The 24347-nt window shown below is 37.8% G+C and overlaps 2 protein-coding genes across 3 annotated transcripts; one reads left to right on the forward strand and one right to left on the reverse strand.

Annotated features, from left to right (window-relative positions):
• Positions 1-30: 30 nt before the first annotated feature.
• On the reverse strand, positions 31-7514 carry UFD1 (ubiquitin recognition factor in ER associated degradation 1). 2 transcript variants are annotated; one of them, XM_005147748.4, is made up of 12 exons: positions 7375-7514; positions 6843-6975; positions 6075-6107; positions 5135-5256; positions 4659-4789; positions 4184-4256; positions 3441-3509; positions 2842-2907; positions 2510-2557; positions 2065-2153; positions 1247-1328; positions 31-848 (listed from the first exon to the last, which is right to left on the reverse strand). In XM_005147748.4, the coding sequence occupies exons 1-12, from the start codon at positions 7375-7377 to the stop codon at positions 774-776; spliced, it is 924 nt and encodes a 307-aa protein (XP_005147805.1). In that variant the 5' UTR covers positions 7378-7514; the 3' UTR covers positions 31-773. The 2 variants fall into 2 exon arrangements, with proteins under 2 accessions (XP_005147805.1, XP_033924406.1); XM_034068515.1 differs by lacking the exon at positions 7375-7514 and having other exon boundaries at positions 6869-6975.
• A 454-nt stretch (positions 7515-7968) lies between these two features.
• CDC45 (cell division cycle 45) lies at positions 7969-21840 on the forward strand. Its single transcript, XM_034068277.1, has 19 exons — positions 7969-8085; positions 9263-9322; positions 9618-9710; positions 10151-10288; positions 10901-11044; positions 12151-12206; positions 12862-12910; positions 13652-13713; positions 14106-14156; positions 14922-15041; positions 15431-15562; positions 15949-16047; positions 16297-16458; positions 16649-16787; positions 17155-17238; positions 18373-18491; positions 18939-19015; positions 19726-19792; positions 20961-21840. The coding sequence occupies exons 1-18, from the start codon at positions 8035-8037 to the stop codon at positions 19788-19790; spliced, it is 1701 nt and encodes a 566-aa protein (XP_033924168.1). The 5' UTR covers positions 7969-8034; the 3' UTR covers positions 19791-19792; positions 20961-21840.
• The last annotated feature ends 2507 nt before the right edge of the window (positions 21841-24347 follow it).

Here is a 24347-nt window from a genome sequence, read left to right on the forward strand (position 1 = left end):
CCGGGAATCAGCACACGGGACGCACGGTGATCACCGGAGAACCTTTACTCGTCCCTCGGGACGGAGCGCACGGCCTGCACCCGGCTCAGGAGCGACACGCAGCTGTCGAGAGGCTGCCCGGGGCATAACGGCATTGCCCAGCACCAGCCAGCAAAGCTGGGTCTCGCTGCTCACTACATATGCCACGAGATTGCTACAGTATGTTATTTATCTGAACTATCAAAAAGGCATGTTATTACTTATAAATATAAAAAGCAGTTACAGGGAGATTGCTTAGAATGATTTATAACCCAACACCTGAAGCTAAGATCAGAGTCCCTGCACAAAAGTCCTAAACACCAAAGTATCCACTTTGGTTTACACACCAAAAAGCTTACCTGAAATTGTGGCAAAATACATACAGAGGGAGGAAAATACCAAGCACAGAGCAACGTGAGACCATCATTGCTCAGGATGTAAATGGGGAGGATACAGTCTAAGAACAGGCCTTCTAGTAAGGTACAGTTTGGTTTTACCTCTCAGGTTTATCCGAGGTCAACTTCTCCCTCCTTACAACACATACAAAACATTCCTTCAGAATTCTTAGAACTTACTTTCAACTTAATTTCCAACTGAAAATTAAGACAGTCCAACAACTCCAGTTTTAAACATGAAACCACACCAGTAAAAGTGCTCCTGTGTGCAAAATGACCTCTCCTCTCAACTGCAGTAACTAAGATCCAATATGCTGCAATTATTTTATTTTCCTCCTAACTGACTGAAGGTACCACAATTTAGGGTTTTCTTCCCTTTTTGCGCAGGGACTGGCCTTCTCCTGAAAAGGCGACAAACCGGCTTCCAGATTCATCCTGGAAAAAGGAGGGGAAAAGGTTATTACTCTCTTTGGTCACTGCTTGTGCATGATATAAACTGAACAATCAATAGAAAGATCATTCCCTCAGAGCAGCAATTGACTGTGGACGTTTCACATCCTTATTCTACTTAATGACCCCTTTCTCCCTCAAAATACAACAATTTCAGGGACATTTCAGCCAACTGAAACTGGCCTGGCTTATTAAACTTGTATCAGGTGAATCTATTTACATCAGTAAGCAAGGATATTGGAGGCTGCTTTCACCTAACTCAAACCACTTTTTAAAAGGAACATCCAATGAAGAATCAGGTATGGAGAGAGGAACCACAAACTTGGGCAGCAGTTCTGGTGTTCTAATTCTGTGCAAACTGGGACAGATACAACTTGATTTACCTCTTCGACTTTCTTAACTAGCGGACGTGAGTTTCTAATGAATGTGATTCTACCAATCCTGAAGTCGTAGTTGGGAATTCCTCTGGAAAAGAAGCATAAAAATGTTATGGAAGAACTTTTTTACCTTCCATCCAACTGAACTCAGTGAGACCTATATCTTTCAACATTGTACCAACACTGCTGCAAATTTTCATTATCAAATAATCCTAGAGTTGAACCACTGAATTGCTTTCTGAAGGTAGGGACATGTTGCATGAAATAAATGATCAGATACTGGAGCTGCTGTAGCAGCTTGGCTCTGGGCATGTTTCCATGTGGCTGTGGTTTCCAAAGGGCCACAGACATGTTTTCCACAAGGGTTCAAGTTTCATTGTGACAAGTGTAAGTGACAGAACACTACAGAAACCACGTACCTGCACACTTTCACTAAGTCTGAATTCCTAAATGTCCTTGTAGAAAATAAAACACACACAAAAACCTGCCCCACAACAAATGCACACATGGCTTGGCTTTGGTTATCTACCCAATTCAAAGAAAATTCCACTCTGCCACATTTCACTCGAGTATATCAGTAGGGTTCTGTGCATCACTTGATCTAGCCCAGTCCAGACCTGCTGCCTCTCCCTATTTGTCTTCCATATAACCTGAGGTTTAGCAACATTAATTTAGAATCTGCATCTTAAGTGGTCAGGGACCTCACAGTCAGACTAAAATATTAGATTATTTTCTAACTGCAAACTCAGGATAAAAATAGCTTGTTTACATTGCAGGAGCAGGAAATAAAATAAACTCCACTCAAACAGTGATCCCAGACATACCTTCGAATGTCTCCTGGTTTAATCGGTGATGGACTGGGCTCAACTCCTTTCTTCTTGCCGTCCAGCCTGTTCCCAGAACCAGAAAATGCCTGCATATACAGAATGAGTTTTAATTTAATCATATCTTGTATTTGAACATTGCACAAGGATACTGCATTCGGCAAAATCTTACTATAACTTTTACTGAATTACTTGTTTCAGCATGTTTCTTCTTGGTACATATAAGCTAATGGACTGTGAGTGGAGGAGTATGTTTCAGTCTCCCATTCAAAAACTGCCATTTAAGTACGGGAAGTCATACTGTTACTGGCTGTAACACCTGCAGATAGTTGCCAATTAAATGATAAGCACCTCTAAGAACAGATACTACTGTTTTGCAGTTGTTTGGAACAACCTTCCCTCACAATTCTACAACATTCATAAACTAGGAGAAATAGGGACTTACACGAAATCCTACGTCACTCATGTATCCACTGTGGTCTGCTTCGACATCCTGCAAGGGAAAAGCAAGTTAGTTCATTGTTCATGTTGTGATATGCAGAATATGCAAAAACAGTTCCACGTATTTCTGACCAAATAAAACTTCACAACACTCCCTCTCCAAAACAACACTTAGTAGACAACCATCTCCTAAGTAACACAAGCAAAAGCATCTGGTAAGTAAAGCTTGGTCTTCATTTTTTCAGGAAGAAAAAAATATGTTGTTGCGCACTGCCCCACCACAAGCAAGGTTGACTTCTAGAGAATACATTTTTGAAGAACAGAAGCTTAACCTACTGTGGTCTCTTCATGCTGTGCAGTTCTTTCTGGTTCTTTGTACCCCAAAGGAGCATCAAAATCCACCTATTTACACAAGAAGCATGAAAATAAGCATGACAGGTATTTTTCTTTTAAGCATAATCTTCATACTGCTCTCCCTCAAAATTTCACAAACTATCACTCAATTTGATCTAGAAAGACCTGAGGTTTGTTTGCCCAGCATTCTAACTCAGAACTAAAAAGACTAAGCCTCTTAGGAATGGGTCTTAGCACGTAGTTGAAACAGTGCAGTAACACAGCACCACACAACATCATCAGAGTTTGAATCAAGACAAGCCTATTAAATAAAACTTGGATTATAAAATATGCTGAAGCTAAACATTACATTCTAGGCACTACAGTCACCTGATAGTACACGAAGTGCAGCTCCAGACCACAGCTGTGGTTACAAAGATATATGGGGTACTGTCAAATGAGTCATCCTCCCTGTCCCATCTGAGTTTATCTTTCCTGCAGCATCAGAGGTGCTCAGTGTACAGTGCTTTCATTGAACGAGATGCCCTCTCCTTCTGGGAGGACATAGTAAAAGCAAACTTTCCACATCAGCTTTAACTTACATTCATATCACATTCTATGATGGACACAGCTTTATCCGGTTTGGTCTCCATCACCCGAAGCTCATAGATCTGAAACAGTTATGAGTATTTTAAGATTGCACGTGAAACAGCTCAACTTACACACAAGAAAACCCTATCTAAACCTTTCTCTTCAGAGAGCTGCCATAAAATGGAAGCGAGTGCTCTTTAGGTTGAGGACTGTCTCTACAGAACTTGAAAGCAAAGATTTTTTTAGCTTAGAAGACTGCTATATGCTGGAGCTAAAGAAGCTACTTTTTGTTGTAACTTACTACACTCTTACTGTATCTTAATCTGCATTCCTAGAAGGAAATTAAGAATTTACAATACGTGAAAGGGACAGACTTCAAAATTATCAACAGCACAAATATTTGTTTTCTTTTGAATCAAAAACCAGTCTACAGCTCAGGAGAAGAGTTCACTGACCCTTTCTCCTCCAACAGAAAACCGACTGTAAAATCTACCATCTGGGATTGCTTCTCACAAACACTGCACAGCTCTGTTGATTGTTTTAGCACCACCATGCAACAACAGAGCTTAGACTACAATCCCAAGTGATCACATGTGCTGCCAAAAATACTCATTTATAAAATCCATTCACAAGGTGTACTCATGTGGTCACAGTCTACTGAAATACAGTGTGTTTTTTTATATGGAACAGAGCTTGTTTCCTCAAACTGATGCATCCAAACAAAACCTGCATGGATTGGTGTTGTATACTGTACCTTTTCATTGTAGTTGATGGCAATAACATCTCCAGTAGTCAGACAAGCGAAGTTCCTCAATGCATTTTCTAATCTTTGAAGTATGTTAAGATGAAACATATGTTTTCAATGCAACATCAAACCCTCAATCTATACAACTCTGATCCTTTATCTCTCAAATGTCATTTAAAAGTCATCAGTACTGTAGACAGCCTTTTAGTAAACATTAGGCTGCATGAGTTCTTCTGAAGGGACATGCAGACTCACTGGACTTCAAGCCAAGATTCATGCTTCTTCAGTCCAGGTACACTTTGTGGCAGCAGTTGGCAGCATTTCTTTACATAAACTATCCATTCTTTTTTGTTTTCAGAAGCAGCTGTAGTAGTTACCTACTACTAGAAGAGTACAAGCCACACCTGAAAAGCTAGCTCTGCTTCATCATTCAAATTTGGGAAAAAATTTTTGTCCCCTGCTCCATAACTGAATAGAAGGATACACAGCTTTGGGATTGGTGATGTCAAGAAAATCTGGACTCTGTGGCTGAAATTTTGAGTAAGTAGCAACTTGAAGATTAACGCTCTCCACTTGCACGAGGCCTCCCTCTTCCAGAAGCAAGTTTTGCATCATCTGCAAGTGTGAAAACAAAGACACAAACCACTATTAACATGACTGATCTTTTTAATGCTCTTTCCTTGCATATACCCATTTTTTTGCTGGGGCTACCATCTTCCTGGAAAGGCACCAACTTACCACAGTTTAATTTCAAGAACAGACAGGTGCATCTTAAAAAGCTGTTTGCTTTGCTGGTTTAGTTAAACTCTCATGGAGGGAAACAGGAGCTGTGATTGAAAGCAGTTGCAGGAACATGACTGGCAAAGACAGTTTCAGGAAACATTCTGCCTCTTTAATATTAAACTGGCAGTCACTAATCCTACTCTTCAGGTTTTGACAGTTCAGCCTGAGACAACTCACCCAGTGTGGAAGGTAACATATGCCCTCATCAGCCACAAATTCAAGCACTCCACAGTGTGTCATGCGGTCTGAGTTTTTATTGGTCAGCTTGAACAGCATTGGGTAAGTGATATTAAGTCGGCCTGGTGAGAAAGAAGAAAACAATTTTATTTGCTAAAAGCCACTGAAGCTCATTCTGAAGCTTTCAGAGACTGAATATTGGCAAGAGAATGGGTCAGACTACAGGAGAGTATTCCTCTCATGCCATTATCCCAGTTGCTCACTGTAAATCCAGGAGAGGATGGAGATACACAAATACTGTATCACCATCACACTTAGAGCTTTAAATGCCTCTCCACATTTCCCCAAGCTCAGAGATGATCAGACAGCAGAGGGATCTGTTACTATTATGTCCTTGTACTATTATGAGGTAGCTACTACCTAATGAGTTTTAAGAGGCCCTGTCTATTTTAAAATTAAAAACTCAGTAAGCTAATTTCTCAAACAAATTCTATTAAGACTAAAATTTGGGGTGGGGGAACCTTAGTTAAAAGGGCAAATAAAGACCATTTATATCACTGATTCAGTTATCTTTTTTTCCCCCATTTAAAAATTAACTGTAACTTATTTTGCCTTTAATTTTGTTTGCTCCAGACAATAGCATCCAGAACAAGCAGGCTGAGATCAAGAATTTACTAGATTAACTGTAACCATTATACTGAGTATGCTATTGTTAAATACTGATTCATGCCTCAGGTAGTCCAACACTTTAGATGTCTGTACTTGAAGACAGACAAGCCCCATTAATTCTGACACACAAAATACTTCCAAAATACCTATTTTGAACCAATTACTCTCATATTCTCTACCTAAGTCAGACTTAATTAAAACACTGTGTTATTTTCTTACACATTTGGTCATGTTTCTAATGTTGTTATTCCAGAATAAAATATTCACTTACTGAGTTGATCCAAAGCCGATGGTGGCATAATTACTGCAAAAATGAATAAGAATGTAAGATTAGGAAAAGTAGGTCTTTAAAAAGAATATATAATATACAATTTTACCAATGCTTTCTCTAAAATATCCTAAGAAAAGGAGATTCAAAAATCTCCTGCAAATTAATTTCTGAACCAAAGATTTCAGTAGAATCAGTCATGACAAATACATCTGCTAGCATGAAGAGTTTATAATTTAATAAATAAAAGAGAAAGAGAAGACAAGTTTTTACAATACCCAGTACTAAAGAAAACATTTCCTAAATGTAATTTTATTTACTTGGGCTTACAGGTTCTCTTAAATCGATGCCAAGTCAAAACAACACAGGATTAGTCTGACAGCTTGAAAATTAACTTGGCCAATCTATTATTTTTGTTCCAGCTAAGTACAACTTAGGGGAAAGTCTTTGATGAGAAATTTCTATGGCTTATAATGGATCCAAGATTTTAAAGAGAAGCTTTAAAAGAGAAGAATGTCTTCCTCTAATGTTCATAAACCCAGACTCACTTGGTAAGTTTCGTTAATTACAGAGTAATGAGAAAAAAGATGAACCCTCCCTCTTCTTCCTGTTCCCCACCCAGGGCGCTCTCCTAGCGCCAGCCACAGTGCCAACAGCACATCTCCGTGCGCTCAACAATGTTCCTGCAGTTTTGGCCAAATCTGTATTACTTGACATTATTCACAAACACTCTTCCAACAGGTTATTAGTCAAAATAAAACATGCACATACTCTTCCCGCCTTTCTCCACATCTGACCTGTCATTAGGTCCAGCAAGCATGGATACTGAGAAGCAGCGGTATTGGGTTGAAAAGCGGTTCTGGAAAACCCGAGGGATGGGGTGATCGAACATATTAAAGGAAAACTGGAGGAAAAAACACAGAAAGAGAAGGCAGTATTAACAGATATCAACAGCGCACTGAAGTGTGACAGCGCTCACTGCCGTGTCCTCAAGTTTAGCTAGAACTACGTCAAGAGCCGTGCGGTGCCTCTCCCGTCACAGAGCTCACGGAAGGGCTGCACGCCCAGCGCTGCGCCGGGACACAAAATGGACGCAGCGCACTCGGCCTGGCCGGGCTGCCCAGCACACCCCGCACACGGGCGGCGATCTGCGGCACAGACACCGACACTCGCCCGCCCTCAGCCTGGCGCTCTCTGGCTTCGAAAACGGCCTCCGAGAGTGGGCAGCCAGCGAAGGAACGCGGGGCCCAAGCGCCCGCCCGCCGTGACTCGACATTTCCCGCAGCCGCTCCCCGAGCCTCACCATGGTGGCGGCCCTGAGGCGCGGAGCGGCAACGCCCGAGCTCCCCGCAAGCACCGGAAGACAAGACGCAGGCCGAACGCAGGCTCGCCCCTATCCTGACGGGGCTCCGGCCGCCACCGCGGGCCCCACCCCACGGCCCTGCCCCGCCGCGCTGCCCCTCCCAGCGTGCCGCGCGGCACCCGCCCCCTCGGGCGGCCATTCCGTGTGAGGGCGGAAAAAGGGATCTCGCTCCCTTCAGTAGAGCCATTGTGGAAGGCTTGTGGGGACGCGACCCTTCCTCAGCCACCGACAGTTGACGGGATCTCGCCTGCCTCATCAACCGGCCCCGTTAAATGGCAGAGCAATCAGCTTGCCCGTAGCAAACATGGCAGCCACGGTAACAAGAGCCAGCACGGTGCTTCCGGCTCTGATACTCCAGGGATTGGCCAGCCGCACGTGTCGCACCTCCTTTACTCCAATGTCATTGGCGAAGACCCGGAATGGGTTGGGCAGCTTGACCAATCCACTCTGCGAAGAAGGGCTGGCTGCTTTTCCATTGGCCAGAGCGCCGTGAGGAGAAGACCAATAACAAACGGTGCTGATTTGGCGCCCAGTTTGAGTCGGGGCGGCCCGTGGCTGCTGCCGTTTCTCCGCCGCATCCCCGCCGCCCTCACTGCCGCCATGTTCGTCTCTGACTGCCGCCGGGAGTTCTACGACGTGATCGTCAACCAGGTGCGGGCCGCGGCCGGGACCTGTTGTCCCCTGCGCGTCCCGTCCGCGGCCGGGGCTGCCTCTCCTCAGGCCGCTCCCTGCAGGGCTGAGGCGCTTCCCGCCGCCTCACAGAGCGGGGCTGGTGCCGGGGCGTCCTTGGCTCTGGCGGCGGCGGCTGAGGTGCTGCGGCCCTCACGGGGCTGTGGCCGCGGGTGGTTCCCGCCTTGTCAGGGTGGCGGGAGAGCCGCTGTCAGGCGGACGTGAGGCCGCGGGTAGCGCTGTGGGAGGCGGCCCCTGCAGTCAGCCCGGGCTGTAAAAACATCTTCCCGGGACGTGTCCGCGGGCTGGGAAACCCGAGCCGGAGCCACCGCGAGCGCTGTGAGCAGCGCTGTGGGTCTTTTGTTTAACCAGGACGTCTCTAGATCTATTTGCTGTTTGGTTTGGGGTTTTTCTTTATGTTTTTTTTTATTATTTTTACGTTTTAGATTCCCCGCGCCCACCCACCCCCCCAGCACGCTTGATCTTGTGTTCTGTCTTCTTTGCGGTTTCTCTTACTTTTCTTGTAACGCGTCAGGTTGGCCGCTTTCGTTTTTACCTCACAGTTTGCTTTACTTTGTTCAGAGTGGGTATATACACTGGAGTGGTGAAGTTTTCATTGGACAGTCTTCTACTATTTTTACCTACGCAACTGTGTTATGGATTGTGCAAATGAATGTATTTCCTTAAGCTTCTCCACCTATGAACAAAATCTCTAACCAAGAACCACCAGACAAACCATTTTACCTAAATCAAGCTTATTTCAAGAGTTTCCTTGCTCCTATTTTTGCTACCGATTTTCTTAAGTCAAAGCTGTTTCAGGTCTCATGCTGAAAGGCTCTTTAGGTCTTTGTAGACATGACAAAACAGTTGTATGGCTGAGCCTTCAAAACTATTTGTGCTTCATAGGAGTCTGAATAACTACATTTCCGCAAAGCAGATGCCATATTTTGGGGGTGTGAGGTTGTTTACTGCTCATATTTACAGAGATCCAAACTGGTTAATTTTGGTTGCGGTGTCCATTCAGAAGAGATCCTATTTTATGCCTATGACGCTGTCTACCTATATTTACTTTCTGATTTCATAGCGATGTATGCATTTCATGCATTGGCACATTAGATTTGGTGCCTAAATTAATACTGTTATTCTGTTGTTTTTGCAGCGTGTCCTTCTTCTTGTGGCTTCGGATGTTGATGCATTATGTGCTTGTAAAATACTCCAAGTAAGTCTTTGTTCACTGTCACTGTAGATAAACAGGAAAAGAAAAACACTAAGGAATCCATTTAATAATTTTAAACTGAGGAAAGGGTAGAAGTTTAACCTGCTTTTGTATCTTAGTTTTTCCATGACTTATGACACTTAAGCCAGTTAGTCACACTCCCAGATTATAAACCTACATGTATTTTGTGATGCCTTTATGATAAAGATTTGTATGAAGTAGAATTATAGCATGGTATGGCGTTGTAGAAGGGATTGTTTCCCCTTGCCTTTGCTAACAGCTGTTTGCTTTGTTTCAGGCTTTATTTCAGTGTGATCATGTCCCGTATACACTGGTCCCAGTATCTGGATGGCAAGAACTTGAAACTGCCTTTCTTGAACATAAAGATCAGGTGAAAAAACACTGGAAACAGTTTAGCTTGCAGCTTATCTTAGAGAGGCGTGCATTTCTTTCCCAACTTAAAATGTCAGTTCTTAAACTAATTATTATTATTGGTTACAAAAACCAGTGGTTAAGCTTTAACATACCAGTAACAAACTTTTTTTTTACATCTCTTCAAACTAATATGCTACAATTTGGATAGAGTCAAATTAAGTTCACACACATTTTGAGACGTAAAAGGTGGTGGTATTGGATATACATCATCTCCAAGTTTGGTGCTTTGCCTCACAAATTTTTTTTCCTGCTCAGAGACATCAATTATCAAAAAGTTAATGGAGTTTTTGGTAACGGTGGGTGCCTGGGATGTTTTGTAAAGGTGTTTTCATGTCTTCTGTGTTTTCTGCTTATTTAAGTCAAAAGCTTTTTTATTTTTTTCCCTTTTGTTTGCAGTTCAAATACTTTGTTTTTATTAATTGTGGTGCCAATGTTGACCTTCTGGAGATCTTGCAGCCTGAAGAAGACACTGTCTTTTTTGTATGTGACAGCCACAGACCCATCAATGTAGTGAATGTTTACAATGACACACAGGTAACCACTTTTCTTTCATAACAAAAATCTTCCCCTGGTGTGGTGGGGACTGGGGTGGTGCTTTCCTGTGTTTTATAAAACTGCTACTGCTAGTTAGTAGGGCAGGAAGCAATATTAATGGATAATTGCAGTAATAACATTAATGATCAGAAAAAAATCTGGTTTTGGTAGTAAAATATATACTGATAGCAGTTTGAGAGTTGTCAGTAGTAAACACCTGTTAATCCCATTGCTGTTAATCAAACTGCTACAAATCAGAGGATTATCATCCTCCAGAATGTAACGTGTTATCTCTCAGCATTAGCAGCACCTAGAATTTGATTATTAAGCACAAATGGTTTGGCAACATGTCCTTAACAAACATAAAAAATAAGAATTCTTGTAGTAATGCTGTAGCAAAGGGATATATTTTTCCACTCTTATTTTGTATAAGAGTGGCCTTTGTATTAAAAAGTAGTATTTCTGTTATGCCATGAATCAATCACAGCCAAAACAAATTTTTAGTTTCTCTTCTGAAGTATCTGAAGTATTCTCATTTGTCATTTGAAATGTGTTTAAATCATTAAATAAGATACTTTATTTATTTAAAATGCTTTTTTTCTTTCTTGCTAGATTAAGTTGTTAGTTAAACAAGACGATGATCTTGATGTTCCTGCTTATGATGATATCTTCAGAGATGAAGAGGATGAAGAAGAGGACTCTGAGAATGAAAGTGATGGGTCAGAGCCTTCAGAGAAACGTAGACGTTTTGAAGAGGTGCTTTTCTGCTACTTTGTTGAGAAAAGAAGGAAAATAAAATAGTGCTTATGCTTTATATAATTATAATAATTACATTTGAGTTTAAAAATAATGCTCTGCTAGATCACAAATGGAAAGTTAATGTTTAAAAATAATTTACTACTCCCAGTAGAGTTCCAAATACACAGAATGTTTATCTGAGCTGCACAGAAATATTTCCTCTTTATTAAAAAAATATATGTTTTGAACTTGATTAGGCTGTCTTTGTGTAACCAGTGAACTGAAGAGCTCTCTCTGATGACAGGCTCTGTCTTTTCAGTCTACACTGAAGATTTTTTTGTTTAGATCGAAACTTTCTTCTTTTAAATGATCATTTGAGAAGATAGAAGCCCACAAATAATTAAGAATACATTTTCTGTCCTTGCACCAGTAAATTAACAAAAATATATTAAGTTAGACACAAAAAATTAAATGTGTTGTATGTTAATTGTAGCATATTTTCTACTAATAACATACAAAGAAACAAACGCTTAAGGCTCACAATATTAAGAGATGAGTATAAAGACATTCTCAGATTTAATATCTATTTTATTTTTCTATTCACAGTATACATTTTTCCTACTAATCTATGAAGGGTGCTAAATCAGCAAAAGCAGACATCAGAAATTGAAAGGAAAATCTATAAATAGTGCACATTAAAACTATTCTCAAATCCATTAAATACTCCACAAAGATCTTACTGATTTCTTTGAGTTTTCAAGCTGTTGATGCAATTTATGGAACTTAAAAATACACCAAGTGCTTAATTTTCTGAACTTCATTTACTATCTGTTTTTCATCAGTCTTATTTTTATGTTACGAAATGGTAGGAGGCAATGTTGCTGGTGTTGAGAACTCTGTGTACTGGGCTTCTTACCTGTGACGGAGAGCTAGATAACTGCTAGCAGACAAAGGTGCCCTGATTTTATACAAGTGTGTTCCTTGGAAAAATAATTAATGATAATATTTTTCTCATTAGATCAATAGGAATAAGTGTTCTTTTTAATAAAGACTTAGTCAAGTGTCTGGACAGGTGCTAATCTACTAGAGTATTTTTTCCAGCTTTTTAACATATTAATTTACAGGATGTAATAGAGAGAACAATGAAGAGGCGGCAGAGGCGGGAATGGGAGGCACGCAGGTGTGTTTAACTGGGTTTTTATTATGTTGCTTTTGTCTTTTTCTTACTGTTGGATTAAAATCAAACATATAAAAGCATGATACTGTGCTGCTTAATTTGCAGGATTCTTTAGTTCTAACTTTATTCAGAAAATTGAGAGATTTACTATATAAAGATAAAATGTTTAAATGGAGGATAGTTGTAAATAGTAATCATTAAATCTGGGTAGCAATAGGTACATTATTCCACTTCTAAGCGGCTGTAGTATTCTGGTTTTGTCTATCGTGGGGTGAAATTTGTGCTTCTGTTTTCTTCCTTTACAATCCTACCATTGTCAATAGGAATAAGCAGGAGCAAATCAGATAAGAAAATGGGATCTGAGGAATAATGGTTTAATAATTTGCTGTTTTACTTTGAGTACATTTCAGTGTGGCTTCCATGTTACTACAAAAATCCAGTTGGCTTGCAGGAAAACGTTTTCTAGACCAAAGGATTTTTTTTTGTGTGTCTTTGCTTGGGGTTTTTTGTCTGTATAGTAGTGGTGTTTGTGTTATTTTTTTTTAATTTGGCTTTAATTGCTAAATAAGCACTTCATGAAACCTGCCTTAGATTCTTAATTTGATGCAATGTGTAGTTCACCATTTAACCAAATGTGGGTTTTTTTTTTCCTTTTTAGGCGAGAAATTCTTTTTGACTATGAGCAATATGAATACCATGGGACCTCAGTAAGTACAAACTCTTGTTTGCCATAAAATCACAAGATACTAATGTAAAGGTAATTGGACAATATCCAATGTTATAATTATCTGCTATAACATTAGAATTATTTAACAATATCATACATTATCTTATTATTATGCTGTTTTTTTATTTTACTGTTATACAGAAGATACATCATATATGTAAAAAGTAGTTTGACTTGGAAGCTTGTTATTACTGTTGATGAATTAGATATAAGCAATTTTGGTAGAATGGCAGACACCAGCCAACTGAGTCACAGTCACCAATGTAATGTTAATAGTGGGGGAAAATGATAAACTAGAACTAGTAACATTTTTGTTGTTTGTTATCTTTAATGCTGGTATAAAAACAAATGATGGTGTAAATTTTTCAGGTCTTGAAAAAATTATCTATGTACACAATACTCTTACAAAAGACTTTAGCATGTATGGAGATTGTTTGCTTTCCAGAGGTTTCAAAGCATCAGGATATTTTAAACATAACACTTAGGACATCAAATTGTTCCTTCTGGCATTTGGCCTCTTATCTGATTATGTTTTGTTAAGATGTTCCTTTCTACTTAGTGTCCTTGACAATCTGCCACTGTCCTACTTTCTGACTCAAGTGTGATGTATAGACCTCTAGTAACACACTAGTATTTGGCAAATTTAACTGTGTTCTATTTGTTTAATGAAGTGAGGATTTTGTGCTCATTTATCCCATCTTTTTCCTTTTCTCTCATGTAGTCTGCAATGGTGATGTTTGACCTGGCATGGATAATGTCTAAAGACTTGAATGACATGTTGTGGTATGTTTCTGTTATTTTTTTTATAGAGGGTAGAAGCTTAGACCCATAATAGATAGGCAAAATTTCCCAAGACCGTTTAATTTCACTATGAGGTTCTAGTTTATTTTGAAAGTGGAACTGAGTTTGTCTCCCAGACTGGGGGCACATCTGTGTAAATTATAAGCAACCAATAGATTTTTACATGGAAAAAAGAGGATGGTACTACGTGTGTATGTCTGCTAAAGGGAATAATAGCATATAGCTTTTTTGTTAACTTGTACGTACAGTTGGTAAGCAATGTTTCTGACTTCTTGTGGTACTAGAGGGTTAAATATAATATACTATACTAGAATATTTTTTGGTGTAACTTTTTTTTTTTCTCTCTCTTTTCCCCCCACCCCCTTCAATTTTAGGTGGGCTATTGTTGGGCTAACAGATCAATGGGTCCAAGATAAAATCACTCAGTAAGAAAGATATATTTTATTATTTATCTTCATTATTATTTGTTTGTCTTTTTTTTAAGAAGTCATAATCAGGAAACATATGGAAATTAATCTAGCACAAGCCTGTTAATAAACTTTGCAGCTAAATATCTTAATGACTGAATGTGATCCGATGCCTTCCAAAAGTGGAAAAGATATCTCAGGAAAAAAAAATATCTTTCTTTTGTACTGTTGAGAATTTTTAAACTTTATTTTTCACAGAATTATAAAACAGTCACTTCTGATCTAAATAATGGTGTTTAATAGTAATCCATGTAAATCTGATTTTGATGCTGCTTTATTAAAGGAAAAAAAGTTTTGTCTTCCAGTTTCATTTACAGTTTTAGTTGAAGAATTTCATATTTTATCTTTTTTTCTTCCTTCTTATTTCCTACTAGATGCAATCAGGATTCTAGTTGTACATGTGTAGACTTTAATTCTCATATTCTTTTATAATACACTGATGTTATTTAAGGAGATAAATGTAATAAGTAACTAATTTCATTGGTCAGTCTATATTGTTTGGGGTTTTGTTGTGGTTTTTATTTAGCTTTAATTGCTTGGGTACATGGCTGACTATTGACAGAACAGTATTTAACAAGTTGGGATTCTTTTAAAGATGTATCTCTAGTTCTCATGCTGCTGACTGGCCAATGTGTAAACTTTAGGAAGCATGTTTGCGTTCTCATGATCAAGAACAAAAACACACAGCAAGAAAGTGAAGTGTCAAATTTGTTTCTGTTTAAGAATGAAGTATGTGACTGATATTGGGATCCTGCAGCGTCATGTGTCTCGCCATAACCACCGCAATGAAGATGAGGAAAATTCTCTGTCAATTGACTGCATGCGAATAGCATTTGAGTACGAGTATCCTTGCATAAGATATGGGGAAAATGAACTTAACCCACTTGGTGAACCCCAGTTGATTTTTTTATCAACTTGAAAAAAAAATCCCAGCACCATCTCTGCTGCTGAGAATGGAATCAAAAGAAATGGACTTTGGAATGTTTTGTTGAACATGAATCTCTTCCAATAGCTGGTATAGCTTCAGTTCAGCTTAACCTTTCATAGTTAGTTACAAGTTAATGTTGCTCGTCTTGTGTTACCTGCACCTGCACCTCCTAACTGTATCTTATGTACTACAGAGGTGCAGTGTAGAAGGGCAACTGAAGAGGTAGTAGTTGTGGAGTTTTGTTACTACTTGTAACTTTTATGATTTAAAGTGTTTATAGTTACTTGCCTTAATCCCTGTTCAGTTTGCGCCTGGCACTATACCAGCACTGGTCTCTATATGAAAGTCTCTGCAACACTTCGTATACTTCTGCTAGCCTTAAGCTCTGGTCTGTACAAGGGCAGAAGAGGCTCCAAGAATTTTTGGCTGACATGGGGTGAGTTATAAAAAACTGGGTCTTAACAAAAGGATCATTTTTTTCAATTAATTATGGGAAAATATTGAGATTATATCTTGTGAGTACTTGTTAGTTTTTAAATGTGATTATGGGGCTCTGACTAGTGCAGTGTCTGAGTTATGCAACTTGTGTCTTGGTACCAAAGGAATGTGGCTGTATGGCTTTATGGAGTAGTAGATCCTAGTAAGTAACCTATGCTTTCTCACATCTGCTCTTCAATGACTAAAGTAAAAAGGATGTAACCAAGCTTAGTCAGACTTAACTTGCTAAATTATCTAATATTAAGAAAGTCTTATGTAAGGAAGGCAAAATATTTTTTTCTTCTAGCATACCTATCAATATATTTTTTTTCCTTCTGTTTTTAGTTTGCCTTTGAAGCAAGTGAAACAGAAATTTAATTCCATGGACATGTCTTTGAAAGAAAATCTTCGGGAAATGATTGAAGAATCTGCAACCAAATTTGGGTAAACTGTTAAATATCACTGCTTATTTTGAAAATGCTTTTCTGTTAAGTTTAAATATTTTCTTATGAAGAGGGTGTAATATCTTGTTTTGAAAAATATCGGTTTTGGACTGACAAATACTAGGCTTGTTGTAAATTCTACGGTATGATTTGTCTTTGTGTTCTTAATATTAAGGTACGGAGGAGATGGCTGGTTGGTGTTGATAATGTCGGTAATGCTAATCTTTAATGAGCTTATTTAATTTTGCAGAATGAAAGATTTAAGAATTCAGACCTTCAGCATTCACTTTGGCTTTAAGAACAAATTTTTAGCAAGTGACATAGTTTATGCAACAGTTTCTCTCATGGAGAATGCAGAAAAAGAAGGGCCTGAAACAACCAATTTCATTAAAGCTTTGGACAGTCTCTCCAGGTACTGAAAATGTCTCTTTATTCTTTTACAGTTTTATTTAGGGAACATGGGTTACATACCTAAAAGATGCATTCATGTTTCATAAGCCATTGAAGAAAAAAATCAAAATATCCCTGTTAACAGCGTTTAGAACTCGCTTTTGTGTGAAAAGCTTATATGAAAGTGTCTGTTTTTATTTTTCCTGTTGCAGGGGTAACCTGGACAAACTGCACCAAGGACTGGACTTAGCCAAAAAGCAGTTACGTGCCATTCAGCAGACCATAGCCAGCTGTATTTGCACCAACCTTGTCATTTCTCAGGGGCCTTTTCTCTATTGTTCTCTCATGGAGGTCAGGATTCTAGTTTTTTGGCTCTCATTTGACTGTCACATTTGGCTATATCATACTTGAATATCACTGTTTTCTGAACTGATTGATTCAATAAGAATGACTTAATCAGAAAGGACTTGTTTATTTGTACTGTGCTGTGCTCTGATGTGTCAATATTGACATCTACTCTGAGCTTCCCAAAGGAAGAATTGGTCCTCTTGAAGCAGGGAGGTCTTAATCTCAAAGTCCTAGTGGGTCAGTTCAGATTCCTATATTGTAATGTTTGGTGGTCTTTCAGTTATATAAAACTTTTAGACTCATCAATAGATACTTAAAGAAGTGGAGGAATCATCTTGGATTGTAATCAAAACGTTTCTTCTTTTCCTAGGGCACACCAGATGTAAAACTTTTTTCCAAACCAGTGTCGCTATCCCTGCTTAGTAAATACTTGCTCAAATCATTTGTTTGCTCTGTAAGTAAATCAAAAGCTTTTGACTATCTTGCCTATGTAGTAGTTATTCTTCTCTTGGATATGTGTAGTTGATTTACTAAGAACATACGAAAATGTTAATAATGTTTCTGCTAAATGGTTGGATAATTTTTGGCACATCTGTGAATATTCTTTTAGGAAAGGTATCTGCCTGGGAGAATTCATAACATTTGAAAGAGTTTTCATTGTCAAGACACAATCTAAAATCTTTACCTAATTTTGTAAGTTTTGAGGGAGCAGATCAAAATACTTAATAGTATGTACTTTGAAAAGTTAACCCAACATGGAAAGAAGCAATATTGCAGGACTGGTTATTGTTACCTAAAGATTTCTGTGTCTGTTTAAATAAAATCCTCTTATCTTTGCAATTAATGTAACTGAAGTTAATTTGCATTTACCTTTTGAGCCCTATTTACACAATTCAGTTAAAAATGTGGTTTTAAGTTTGAAAACTGTTTTCACAGTGAGCACTTCTTAATTTGTAAATTAAACTTATGGTGGTTCGTCCTTGCCTGATTGCATCTGTGTATCCTCATTTTAAACGTTAAACTTGGTCAGTAACTAGTCTACCACTAGAAGCAAGACAGCACTTTAAAACCTCACTGCAGAACACTTATCTTAGGAACACTTTAAACAAACTTCTGTTTCATCTATGTATCTAAAAATGTTAAAATAATTGCAATTATTTTTTTTATCCACAGCAGTAAGCTGTACTTTAATTAAAAGAGTATGACAGAGAAAAATAATTTCTAGTGAAGACTGTATTTGTCAGTGTGATAGCTGTTGTATTTCAATGTAAAATAATTATTGCAAAAATAAATACTACTCCAAGATTTAGGTCCCATACCTGCAATTTTTAAGAGCTTTTTTCTTTACTGTACATCATATTTTGTCTGTATAATTTCTGTGTTGCAATGCAAGGTTGGAGAAGAACTGAAAATTCTGCTTGTCCTTAATATCACTTTTACTGTAATAAAAAAGGAGATCAAGAGATTGTGTGAATAAAATGCCTTCTGCTGAACTCTGTTATAGCTGTGCCCTTAGGTCACATGGTGTGCTGAAACTAAATTGTTTCCTGAGTTTTGTCTAACAAAGTTTTGTCTTTCTGACTTCTAGACAAAAAACAAGCGTTGTAAATTGCTGCCGCTGGTAATGGCTGCACCAATGGATGTTGAACAGGGAACTGTGATCATGGTGGGGATTCCTCCAGAGACAGAAAGCTCTGACAAAAAGAAGTAAGCATGTTATTTAAAAGTTCCTACTGACAGTTATCTGTAGAATTATCCTGTCTCTGAAGCAAGTGTTGCTTGCCTGTATCTATTTAGCACTGAATATGCTGACTTGAATTATATCCATCTTTAATAGTGTATGTGATATACTTTTTGAGAGAGGATACAGGTGTTTCAAAGTTATTTGGGGATTTTTTTCTCCTCCCTCTTAACTATTTCTTTATCTTAAGAGTGAAATAGTTCACAATATGGCCCATGACTTCATTTCTTAAAGCCTGTAATGTTAAGGTTTTTGCCCTTGAATAAGTGAGGTGTATGTTGAATACCTATGTATATGAAAAACATCTGGAAGGCACTTTCAGCTCTCTGCAAGAAGTTCTGTTCTTCTGCCTTAGTATGTATATCCTTTTCTGTAATACTCATTTTGGGTTTTTTTTTTTGTTCATCTTCTAGCTTTTTTGGAAGAGCATTTGAGAAAGCTGCAGACAGCACCAATTCTAGGACTTTACACAACCATTTTGATATGTCAAGTGAGTAGCATTGCCTATAACTTACTTCATTCACTAAATAGTCCTTTAGAGGTCAGTGTTTACCCAGCCTCCATAAAACATCTCTGTGCTATGACTTGGATGCAAAGGTCAAGAGTGTGTATGCCATACTCTGTTCCTGAGTCTGGTATAAACACACAAGCTGTGTTATTTGTCAGTCTTTTTTCTAAGTGGCATCTTGTACAGAAATTATAAACTACTAAGTAGAGGCTTGTGTATCTTCTAGGCAATCTACATTTTGCACTGAATAATGATTTTCATATACACACTTCAGTTTAAAATCTGAGTTTTATCTGGTTTTATATTTAACAGCCAAAGTAGGATAGTGATGTTATAACATACTTTATTGTCTGTTTGAAAAATTAGATACTTGCATGAGGAAATTTGCCTACCTTTTTATGTGCTTATGAATGAGGCTGTTTTTAACAATACATACTGATGAATCTTTGAACATACAAAGAAACCTTCCTAGATTTAAGAAGTGGCTGCTGTAGCTTGTAGTGAGCACTTAGAAACTGGAGCTTGCTGAAATGTAAGAGCAAAATAAAGAATGTGCATTTTGTGCAAATAGATTCTCTTTTTCATCCTTAAAGCTGGTTAAGAATATAAGTATACTTGGAATTATTATTGTTCAAGTGTGACATCTGGTATGTCTTTCAGTAATTTGCATCTTTTAATATTTCATATTTTAGTAATTGAATTGAAAACAGAAGACCGGAGCAAATTTCTGGATGCCCTCATTTCCCTCTTGTCCTAGTGGTAAGGAAGTTTAATTAAAAATTTAATTACAAATTATTTACAATTACAAATTAATTATAAATCGAGTAACCTGTTAACATCTATAAAATGTCCAAAGAAAATGTGGCAACTTCTAGTAAAAATATAAATTGAAGATAAGAGTTTCTTACAAAAGACGATTGTTTTTCTTTTTGGGAGGAGGCAGACAATGTACAAGTAAATTTTTCTACCCACTCCCCCCCCGAGATTTAAGTTTCATCATCCAGAAACTTCTCTTCCATTGTTCTAAACTTTTTATGGCTTTTTAACTTCAACTGGGAAAAGAGTAGCTGTTTTGTTCTGTGAGAGAAATTGAGATATTAGCTAGTTGTAGTTGGTGTTCTGCTACTTAATTCTGATAGCTTGCTTGAGCTCAGGATGGAATTTTGGCCATAGCAGTGCCATTCTTGGCTTTGATGTTAATGTAGAATTCCATCTGTCTTTCACAGTGTTAATGTAGCCTATATCAGTGTGTAGTTTTTATCTGGAATAAAGATGGGAATATATAACTTTATCTGTAATTGTGACTATTAGCTTCACACCAGTTCAAAGTCTGTTTTAAAGCTATTTTAAGACAAGACAGATTTTATTGTAGCTCTGATGAGACTGTCAAATTGTTGCAGTTGTCTCTGAATATTCCCTGCTTTTCAATGCTGAACTATTTTATTGGTTTGTGTGTGTGTTTATTCTGCAATGATGGGTGGCAATAGCTTGCTTTGTCCCAGAGAAGCCAAACTCTCAACTCAAAGTAGTTTTGTAAAGTCTGTTCAGACAACTTCTAAGAAAGTATATTAAGAATCTCATAGCTTTCTTATGCTTAGATAAAGACTTGGTCATTAGTATTAATATGTGAAGTAATCTCACAAGATTATGGTATGTGTATGAAAGCAAAGGAGTAAGATCAAGACTTTGACAACAGCCTGTGAATGTTGTAGCCCTAGCCAAATGACAATGTGGCCTGTTTAAAATGTGCATCAAAGCTACAGTTTCTTCTCTTCAGTCGGAAGTTTAAAACAGTGGCTCGATAGCTGCAATTGTTTGTTAGACAGCATAGTTGTCCCTGGCTTCCAAGATTTCCACATCTGTTTGTTTCTTTTTTTATACTCTGACTATTGATTGTTTTGGTTTGTTTTCTGCCTTTGTTACACAGTGGTGCATTTTGGTGCTTTGTGCTGGAAGCTGAGGATCAGATGCATCTGAAATTATTTTGGATGTTCCAAAGTTCATGGTGCTGCAGTTGTGATGTGTCTTCTTGCTTTGTCTTAAATGTACTGGTACAGGCCTGGACTGTTTTTATGCCTCAAGGGAGGTCAAAATGATTTTAACCTTAGCATGCAGATATTGAACATGGCTTCTTTGTAAACATCCAATCCTTGTAACAGTAAAAGGTGTCACAAAAAGCATTGGGAAATGGACTTCTATTTGTTGAATCTGCTTTTATTAGTAGACATATTCCTGTGATGTTTAATTGTTGGTTAATAACAAAAAAGGTTTTTAAGAGTTCCATATTTATATTACCATTTTATTATCATTTAAAAATGTTTTTTTTTAATTGTCTTGAATGCCTTTAAGATTTTAGTGCTTTTAAAATCCAAGTACTGAGCAACTGCCAAATACTGAATGAAAAATCTAGGGAATTCCAGTGTCTATAAAGCATTTGTAGTCATGCATTGTGATATTATATTGTCACTTGTAGGCTGGCTTTGGGAATAATTTTCCAGGAAATAATCTAAAATACCATGATAATTGTGTAGAGGCTGTAGCATTATAAATATTGACAGACTAGCCCAATCCTGTTGCATAACAGCAATTTAATGTCACTTTGGTCATATGAATTGGTATAGCTTGTTAGACTTAACCTGCTCTGCATTGGGAGGGTATGTATATGTTTGTAATTTTCTTGTAATGGTTGCTTGAATTCTGTGTGACTTCAATGTTTTCATGTATTATAATGAATATGTAAAAGGTATGTATCATTACTTCATACTTTGTACAAATGTTTAATACTGGTTAACTTAATATTAAATGTAGCCAACAGAAAGCTGATTAAACTATATATTTCTATTCAAACAAACACAATTTTTTATTTGTTTTTAATGTTGCCACCTTGTCTGAGTAAAATCCCTGTGCCAAGCTGTGATGGCCAAAAACTTATGCTTCCCAAGATAAAATGTAATGCCACCTTTAGGTTTTGCATGTTGACTAGGTAGTATCAGTAACAAGTATACCCTCTTACCAGTGTACTTTGGAAGGAGAGAGTGTTCCTGTGTTTTAGTAAGTGATTGTCATGTCTTCAAAAACGGACAGATTTTCAAGCATGTGCACCCTTCAGCTTCATCATCTTGTGTTGTACCAAGTGAGAAGCGGGAGCTAGTTTTTATGCTGGGATGTGTTGGCAATTGCTTTGCTGGCAGGTTCTTCAGCCTCCAAACAGATATGCAAGCTTGAAGCTGTGCATCTGTTACAAGGAGCTTCTATTGTTTGCCTTTATCTCCCCTTAGTTTTCCCAAGATCTACTGGAGGTGCCAAGAATGCTTTTAGAAATTGTCAGAATTTACCAACAGCTGTTGATCTGATCCCAAGGTCATCTAAATGTGCCGCAAATCAGTCAGAAATTGTAAATGTTGTATAAACCCAAGGTTCAGTCTGCGTGGAAACCTCAAGTCTCTGTCCATAGATAAAATGTTGTCAACCAAAAGTCAACCAAAAGTTTTACAATATGTAAAATTGTATCAGACTTGCCTTATGTAGTTTATAGAGTTTGTGGATTAAAATGTTAATATTACTTAAAGAATCATTGTACAGTAAGATCCAAAATTGTGAAGTCCCCAGTGTGTAGACAGAAAAGCAATTCAGCAGTGGTAATTTGCTGGTTTGAATGACTCATTGAAACTGTTGTGTAGGTTAGTTAAAATGGTCGATTCTTTCTTAATGGTAAGTGTAGGACAGAGGCTGCATACCAAGAAGTCAACATCTCTTCATTAAGAGATTTATTATTAATAAATTAGTAAGCTTTTTCATTTTGATACATTATTATGCTTTTGATTTATTATTATGCTTTTGATTTATTTGCCCAAACAGAAAATGTGACTCTAGTGAGTCATTTTAAAGCAAGTAGTTAAGGCACTAAGAAATCTGCTAACACTCTTAGATGTATGGTGATATTCTACCTAGCCATGTCTGAACAGTAATAGAAACATTCCCTAAGGATTATGTTTGAACTGCAGTAACTTCTTCTCCCACTGTGTTTGCTTGCTGCAAGAGTAGCCTCATAATCAGCTCTTTAAATTATTTCTGCTGCTGCTAATCTGTTTTAGAGAGCAATACAAGTATGAAACAAATCCTTTAAAATATTTTAGTTGGGTTTTTTAAGGAATAAAATAATAAAAAATCCTTAAATACCAAAGTACTGAAGCAGCTTCACAAGCTGCCTAAATTGCACCATTCCTGCACAGTGATTCATGGCAGTTTTCTTTCTGGGGTAATAAATTTAGACATAATTGAAATTGCACAGTAAGGACCTCATTTGATGGGGATTAAAGTGAATCCCTTTCCCCTGAAGAATTGTAGTGACTTAATAGACTTGTACTTCCCACCATCAAGGTTGTGTAGTAGGTAAGAATTAGTTCTTGCTTTACCATTTCTTTTAAGATAAGTGAAAATGAAAAAGTATTACAACTTTCTCGTACGAGTGAGCTCTTAGATCTACAACACTTTAAACTCAGTAATAAACAGGCTGTTTAATCAGCATTTTGATCTCTATAATGTCAAAAGCAGGTGCTAGGAAAGAGTACAGAAACAAAGCAATTGCATCTTATGCTTCCTTCCGGATAGAGACACAAGTACTCTCCCAGTCCTCATACTCAAGGACATCCTGAACCAGGTGTTTCTCTGTATGTGGTAACTGTCAGTAGTTATCTGTGAACATGGATAACTTCCTCCTGAATCCTTAGCAGATTCTAGCCTGTGCAATTCTCTGTTGTGAGTAGATCTGCAACCTAGCTGGATATTGCATAAAAAATACAACTTTGTATTTACTTCAACTTGCCAGTGGCTAGTTTATTTGATGCTCTGTAATATCTACCATTTTATGGACTCATTTTTTTGAAAACTGTTATATTCCCCAGAGTCATCTCTTGCCAGTCTGAAGAATCACAGCCTGACTTGTCCTTTTACAGGTTTTGTATCTTGATTACCTTTGCTCTTCTTTCAATTATTTTTCAGACAGGGGAGAACAAAAGGTGTTGGGTGCACAAGTCCTTAGAACAGTGTTATAGTGTTGACTGTTCTCTGTCCCTCTGTTTACTAAATCTTAACACTCACTTTGCCCTTTTGACATCTACCATGCACTGACCTGGTGATTTAATGGATCTAGCTGCTATAACACCAGTATCTCACTCATTACCATTAATGGTCCAAATTGTTGCTGGGTTTTGGTTGTTTTTTTCTTTCATATGCATCACTTTACAGTCATCAGTGCAGAAAGTAATCTGTTTACTGGTGATTATTTTTCCAGTTCAAAGCAAGAGCACCATTA

The sequence above is a fragment of the Melopsittacus undulatus genome, chromosome 12, assembly GCF_012275295.1.
Source record: "Melopsittacus undulatus isolate bMelUnd1 chromosome 12, bMelUnd1.mat.Z, whole genome shotgun sequence".
In the NCBI taxonomy this organism is placed as follows: domain Eukaryota; kingdom Metazoa; phylum Chordata; class Aves; order Psittaciformes; family Psittaculidae; genus Melopsittacus; species Melopsittacus undulatus.

Coding starts and splice junctions, on each gene's coding strand:
- CDC45 (XM_034068277.1), top strand. CDS start 8,035: ATGTTCGTCTCTGACTGCCGCCGGGAGTTCTACGACGTGATCGTCAAC. Junction 12,207..12,861: donor CGGGAATGGGAGGCACGCAG/GTGTGTTTAACT, acceptor TTTCCTTTTTAG/GCGAGAAATTCTTTTTGACT. Junction 15,563..15,948: donor GAATTTTTGGCTGACATGGG/GTGAGTTATAAA, acceptor TTCTGTTTTTAG/TTTGCCTTTGAAGCAAGTGA.
- UFD1 (XM_005147748.4), bottom strand. Junction 1,329..2,064: donor AAACCAGGAGACATTCGAAG/GTATGTCTGGGA, acceptor CTTCTTTTCCAG/AGGAATTCCCAACTACGACT. Junction 849..1,246: donor TAGTTAAGAAAGTCGAAGAG/GTAAATCAAGTT, acceptor TCCTTTTTCCAG/GATGAATCTGGAAGCCGGTT.